Source organism: Panthera uncia, chromosome E1, assembly GCF_023721935.1.
Source record: "Panthera uncia isolate 11264 chromosome E1, Puncia_PCG_1.0, whole genome shotgun sequence".
NCBI classification, from domain to species: domain Eukaryota; kingdom Metazoa; phylum Chordata; class Mammalia; order Carnivora; family Felidae; genus Panthera; species Panthera uncia.
Genome location: NC_064814.1, coordinates 7,752,026 through 7,758,596, shown reverse-complemented (window position 1 = coordinate 7,758,596; position 6,571 = coordinate 7,752,026). Strand labels below are relative to the sequence as shown.

At 56.7% G+C, this 6,571-nt stretch overlaps 1 protein-coding gene across 1 annotated transcript; it reads right to left on the bottom strand.

Moving 5' to 3' along the window:
- Nucleotides 1-445: 445 nt before the first annotated feature.
- GIP (gastric inhibitory polypeptide) lies at nucleotides 446-4,353 on the bottom strand. The gene is made up of 4 exons (XM_049635896.1): nucleotides 4,130-4,353; nucleotides 2,335-2,481; nucleotides 1,630-1,722; nucleotides 446-932 (listed from the first exon to the last, which is right to left on the bottom strand). The coding sequence occupies exons 1-4, from the start codon at nucleotides 4,213-4,215 to the stop codon at nucleotides 728-730; spliced, it is 531 nt and encodes a 176-aa protein (XP_049491853.1). The 5' UTR covers nucleotides 4,216-4,353; the 3' UTR covers nucleotides 446-727.
- Nucleotides 4,354-6,571: the final 2,218 nt, after the last annotated feature.

Sequence of the window (6,571 nt, the reverse complement as noted above, 5' to 3'; positions counted from 1 at the left end):
GTTGGAGAGGGGGGTCATTATCCACTTAGAGTCGGCAAAGCAAATCCATCCTGGTGCTCAGCCATGGTTCAGCAGCTCCTACCTCCTAATTACCTTCTTAATTATAAGTCATCAAAGTAAGTCCAGAAAGCAGCCACCTTCCTACGGAGAATTTCTCATACTCTTCTCCATTGTTCTGATCCCGCCCCCCTCCCCCTCTCCCTTCCTGCCCTCTACCGGAAGCCATCCCAGATTTGGTCCCCGGCTTGCCAGCATGGAAGCCTGAGATGTGTTTCGGTTTCCACGCCTCAGTGTTTGCGTCTTGAAATGAGTGTCCTTTAGGTAGGCGGATCTCTTCACGGTGTTAGTCATCCCTTGCTTCTGGGACATAATAAAGGACTTCCTAGCCGGTGAGGTCGATTCAAGGACCACTGAGACCCACAGAGAGAGGAAACATGCCTCCAACTCTACCAGCGCCGTCACTGGGAAGGGGCCATGGGACAAGGGTACGGTGGGAAAGCCGAGAATAGGATGGGGTGGGCGGGGAGGTGAGCGCAGCCTGTCACCTGGACGCAGTGGAGACAGAAGTTCAAGAACGGATAATAGCCGCCAACATCACTGAACTCCTATTCCTCACAGGTTGCTCTCGGCTCTCTCCCTGGATTATCTCGCTTAAACCTGACAACAGTCCCATGGAGTGGTCTGAATAAGCCTTGATTTTCGTGAAAACACGGAGGTTCAGAGAGGCTTATGGGTTTGCTGGGGTGACGATCTGAACCCATGTGTGGCCCCGAAGCCCAAGCTTATGAGCGCTGTGTAGGATGCCCAAAGCCGCCGACCGCCGCCCCCACCTGAACCTGCAGATTTCCATCTGGTCCGCCATCCAAGCCAGCAGCTCTCGAATCAGTAAAACCTTTAGCAGATCTTCATCACTGGGGTTCTTGGGTAGGGAGCTGCCAAGAAGAAAGCCTTCGGCGGGCTTGGCCATTTTTTTTTTTTTTTAGCCTCGGCCCCACCCGGAGTGAGTAAATAGAGGGCCCGGGACTCCAAGGGGCAGCGGGGGTGGGGGGGAGGGAGTCAACACAGCTGCTCTCTCTCTCTCATCTCAGCTTTCAAAGCTCCACCCTGGTCTGCAGGCCAGGGGAATAGGGGGTCTTCAATACAGATGTCCCACCCACCCACTCAGAATGCCTTCCCCAAACCCGAGAGGTGATTTAGGGCACATTCACTCTCTAGAATGATCCGAAGCTTCCTTAGCTTTCTCGGAGAGGGGGCCACTGATGTCAAGGGCCTGGCTTTGGAAGGGTCCCCATTCCTCAAACACGGCCTTCCTGAAGTTTGTTGGGGAGAAGCGGGGAAGCCAGATCCCTGAGGCCTCTGGCACTGCCCCCTCTCCTTGCCTCTGTGACTCTGCATACTAGGTCATCAGTCGTCGGGACTCTGGCCCCCAAACCCCTCCTTGGACCCCAGCCCCGATTTCTCCCAGGCTTCTCCCCTTAAGCTTGGGCTGGCCTCTGGGAACTCAGAGAAGACCCCTCTTTGAACTGAGAGTGGAAGGGGATGCTTATCTGGGGCCTTGCCCTGCTCCAGGGTCTGGGAGAGGGAACAATGAGGCCCTGCCCCCACTCCTTCCCTTGTGGGCTGACTCACCCCTGCTGCTCCCTCGCCGCCCCCTCCTTCCTGTTAGATTGATGGGCCAGCTCCAGGGCCCCGGCCTCCCTCTGGGTGATGTTGTGCTTCCAGCTGGTCAGGTAAAGATTAGGGGGTGGGTGGGGCTGGGGAGACTCCAGATGTCCCCCAGTCCCCAAGCGCTCCGATCTTTGGGGACCTTAACCCAAGTCGCAGAGGGGACGTCTTTGTTCAGCCGCCCCACTGCCTGTCTTCAGCTGCCAAAGAGCTTTTCGGCGTCTACCGTGCTGAGCAAACAGCGAGGGCAGGGGAAGGGACTTGGCCAAGAGAAGAAGAAGGACAAGGGCAGTGTATCCTATTTCCTAAGTCCGAAGTGACCACCACCAAATCGTCATTGTCAGCAGCTCAGCGATCTCTGTCTTAGTCCCCAGCCCAGTGGGGATCCTCTGTGAGCCCCCCCCCCCCCCCCCCCCCCCCCCGCCCGCCATCTTCCCTGATCCTTCTCCTTAGAAGAAGACCGGAAAATTGCCTTAGTCCCATGCCAGACTGGGCTATCGCCTGAGCCCTGGTCAGGGCCACCATATTGTCCAGCTCCCCATCGGTGCCTAAGGGAAAGGCACAGCCTGGAGTTGAAGTACAGGCCCGCGTGGCACATGTGACGTCCGGTCTACACGAACGAAGGCACGGCCAGCCTGGGGCCAAGAGAGGGCAGGTGCATTGACTTACTCATTCTTCTTCCCCTTCTGGGCCAGCAGCCAGTTCACAAAGTCTTGTTGGCGGATCTTGTCCATAGCGATGCTGTAGTCACTGATGAAAGTCCCCTCGGCGTACCTGGGGCCTCGAGGTCGGGAGCCACTGACCCTAGTGTGGAGTCTGGGGGGGGGGGGGGGGGGGGGGAAGAGGAGAGAGAAAGCAGGACACCGGGGGAGGGGCAGGGGGCGAGGGGGACTCACGATGCGGGGACAAACGATCGATTGTCACTGACAGGAGGCTGATGTTTGAAAACAACCCTCCCCCCTTTCTTGGGAGTCAGTTTTTATGGAGACACCCTGTTGTCTAAGCATCAAGCCCCTGGAACTCTGTCCTCAGCCCAAGGGCCCACTGCATCCTTAGTGGGTGTGGCTGTCGCTTCTGGGCAGAGAGGGATCAGGGGCCCCCCTGATCTCAGGGGACTGATCTCAGGTCCCTCCTTTACTCCTCTTGCCTGGCCCAACCCCATTCAAGTCTTTGTTCTTGATCCATACCAACAGTAGTGAGCCCTCACGTAACGGCACTTACTGTGTTCCAGATCCTCTATAAGCCCTTTACTGCATAAACTCATGTGACCCTGATAACACCCCTACAAGGTAGACACCATATTTTTAAAAACATTTTTTTTTTAACGCTTATTCATTTTTTTGAGAGACAGAGAGAGACAGAGCGTGAGTGAGGGAGGAGAAGAGACAGAGGGAGACACAGAATCCGAAGCAGGCTCCGGGCTCTGAGCTGTCAGCACAGAGCCCGACGCGGGGCTCGAACTCACGGACCGTGAGATCGTGACCTGAGCCGAAGTCGGACGCTCAACCGACTGAGCCACCCAGGTGCCCCCAGACACCATATTTTTTTGTGTATTTATTTATTTTGAGAGGGAGAGAAAGAGAGAGAGAGAGGAAGAGAGAATCCCAAGCAGGTGCCAAGTGTGGAGCCTGATGCGGGGCTTGAACCCACGAACCATGAGATCACGGCCTGAGCCGCAGTCGGACATTTAACCCCCTGAGCCACCCAGGCGCCCCAGGTAGACGCTCTTTCTATCCCTTTTTGGGAACGAGGAAACCAAGGTGCAGCGAGATTGATGTAGCACACACAGAGCAGGGGGCAGATCTAGGATCTACCCTCGGGCAGTCTGAGCCCAAGTTCCCAGCTTCTATGTGACGGCCCCCATCCTCGTCCACATCTGACGTGGCTGATTTGTGGGGAAGACGGCTAGTCCTTGCCTCCGACAAGGCCCAGCTCTTTGCTCAGACAAGTCCCTCCTGGTCCTCCAGAGCACAGAGGCCCCGTGCTCCACGGGCTCAGAACATTCTGCCTTTCCTCGCGGTGCTCTCGGGACAGCCTGCAACTCGCCTAGGTGTTTCTTTGTCCCCCACCTTGGGCCTGTACGTTCCGCGAGGCATTTGTGGACCACTCGGCACGTTTATGTCCTGTGGGTGGCGCCCAGGAGGCCTTCTCTACAGTTTGACCGAAGAATGAACATACGCGAACGCTGAAGGCTTTCGCTAGGAAGGGAGGCGCCGTCCTCTAGTTCAGACACTGAGCCACTGAGGAAGTCCTTCCAGAGATCTAACCGCAGTCTCTCTTGCGGCAATGGGAGCTCGGAATAAATACCCTCTGGTTCTGTCCTCAGTCGGCGCACACACACTGCTGGCAGGTTGTCCCTCCAGTTCTTCCCTCTTGGCCTGGGATTCCTCCCTTTCTCATCCCCTCCGCCCCCTCAAAGCCAGAACCCGGCCATCCTCTGCGGCCTCCTCCCCTGCACCCCTACCTGGAGTGACCCTCCCCTTTCTCTGCCAGCACCGCGGCCAGGAGCAGGGACCCCAGCAGCAGATTGAAGATCTTCGTGGCTCCCATCTTCCAAGGGTTATTTCCTGAGCGAAGAGACAAAAGGGGACCGGGATGAGGGAAGCACCGTGCTCAGGGACAGCCGGTGTGGCCGGCCGCGTCCCGCTGACGCCTCAGAGCGTTGTGCGGGTTCTGAAAGCTGGGGACACTGAGCTCTGGGGATCAGGGCTTTTCTGGGAGGCTGGAACCGCGCCTTGGGGAGCGGCAGGGGCTCTCAGATCGGCCGTCACCTAAACCATCACAGAACCTCTTGCCCCGAGTGAAAGCCACCAGCAGGACCGGACCGTCTCATCCTCTCCTTCTCGAGCTTCACTGTTTCTACCCAGGGTCCCCCTGCAGGAAGACGAGCCCAGACATCTCTAGGTCTGGCTTGGGTTTCTCGGGGCTTGGGAGGAAGGTTCATTACTGCTTTTCACCCCTTTTCAAGACGCCCCCCACCCCTGGATGAAATGGGGTCAGTCCTGCTGCGCCCTCCTGCCTTGGCCACCTGGGTGTTACAGGAATCCTGAGAACCGCCGCCTTATTTCTCATGTAGAGGAAAAGAAAGAGAGGTGCAGGGGTGACGGTGCTGAGCATTAATGGGTGCCAAGATCCACTGCCCCTCCAGTATCCCGTCCGTTCCCTGTCCCAGCTGCTCTCTTACCTGGCTTCCTTTCCAGCTCTTCCTTAGATCGAGGACAGGGCAGGGATTTCTTCCTCCCACCTTCTGGACCTTTGGAGCCTCTCTCAAGAGAGTCGGCGGTAGCTCCTTTATATCCAGGCATCGCACACCTGCTGATTAGCCTAAAAGCATCTTATCTCAAAAAATTAAGTCCGCAGCTCCTGCCACATTAAGTCCATTTTACGCGTAATAAAGTTGCCCTTTCCACCTGAACTGTGCTAATCGATGATTAACATTTGGGTATCTCCAGCTGCCTCAGAAGGCAGGCTACCTTAAGGGTCCCCTTTCTTCTCCCCCCGCCCCCACTTCTGGGCACGGGGCCCTGTATTCTTCCCGCCCCACTTCCTTTACAGGTGCTCTCAGAAAGGATGCCCTGGGTGAGGGCACACTTGAGTAGGGTGGCATTGCCTGGGGTAGGACCGCTCCCACAGGCCACAGGCCGCCCCTGGATCAGAGAGAGTGGGGCACAGTCCTTTGAACCCCAGCCCTGGATAGTGCCTCACAGCTTTGGCAGTGAAGCAATGTCCCCGCTGCGAAATCTAGGGGGACATCCCAGCTGGCTGGGGGAAAGGGCTGGAGAGTGAGACCGTTGAGGGAACACAAAGAATGGGGGGTTCCTGGGGTAGCTGGGAACCACAAACTTACAACCAAGCTGCCTTCCTCCGTAGGGGCAGGGTAGAGGCGGGGGGGTGGGGTGGGGAAAGAGGTACATTTACCCCTTGGGAACTCGAGGGAAGGCGGGCAGCTACAATTCTATCTGTAAAGATTTATTGGGGCACCCGGGTGGCTCAGTTGGTTAAGCGTCCAACTCCCGATTTCGACTCAGGTCATGATTTCACCACTCAGGTCCGTGAGTTGGAGCCCCTCACAGGTCTCTACGCTGACAGCGTGGAGCCTGCTTGGGATTCTCTCTCTCCCTCTCCCTCCCCACCCTGCCCCTCTCCCCCTGCTCACATACTCTTTCTCTCTAAAATATAAAATAAATCCTAAAAAAAAAAGTTATGAGACCCAAGCCTCTCTCCTCAAATGCCCTATACAAGAGAATGCCCTATACAAGAGAAGTCTGTGGTTCTGTCTCTGCCATCAGACTGGGGGATCTGAGGGTATGCTGTCCCTGTCAGGCTGGAGGGCTCACCAGGGCACGGCTTTGTCTCCCTGATCAGACTTGGGGGGGGGGGGTCTCTGAGATCAGGAGTGTGAACCAAAGGCTACCTGTTCCCCATCCCACAGAAGCTTCCGGAGTGAGGCTAAGGGTCATCCTGAAGGAGCTGCCTCTGACTCTCTCCAAGCACTAAGCACATGGCTCTGTCTTCAGGGCTCAGGCTCGAAGGGGCAGGGCAGACACTGCATTTGGGGCAGACCCCCAAGGCCTCCTTCCTAGGCCCTTCCTTCTCCGCTCGCCGTGGTACTTTGAACCCCAAACAACCAAGCTCGTGCTCTGCCTATTAGCTCCAGGCTCGGCTGATAAAGGCCACTTTCCTTTCCAGGTAAACTGTGCAGCCGGGAAGCAGCTCCAGCGTGAAGTTAAGTGCTTGTGTGGGACGAGGGGGTAACTGGACTAGGGGAGCAACTCGTCTCTGCTCCCTAGAAACCTCGCCCACCCGCCGCCTATGTTTCACCGTCGAGAAGAACTTCTCTCCCGGCAAGCTCTACAAATTCCATCTCCCGGCTCTCAATGGGGAGAGATTAGGCATCATTTCAGAT

What these genes read in the sequence shown, in the direction of transcription:
- GIP (XM_049635896.1), bottom strand. Translation starts at nt 4,215, where the DNA reads ATGGGAGCCACGAAGATCTTCAATCTGCTGCTGGGGTCCCTGCTCCTG. An exon ending in AAAGGGGAGGGTCACTCCAG is followed by an intron (nt 2,482 to 4,129) that starts GTAGGGGTGCAG and finishes CCCCCCCCCCAG; the next exon opens with ACTCCACACTAGGGTCAGTG. An exon ending in CAGAAGGGGAAGAAGAATGA is followed by an intron (nt 1,723 to 2,334) that starts GTAAGTCAATGC and finishes TTACCTGACCAG; the next exon opens with CTGGAAGCACAACATCACCC.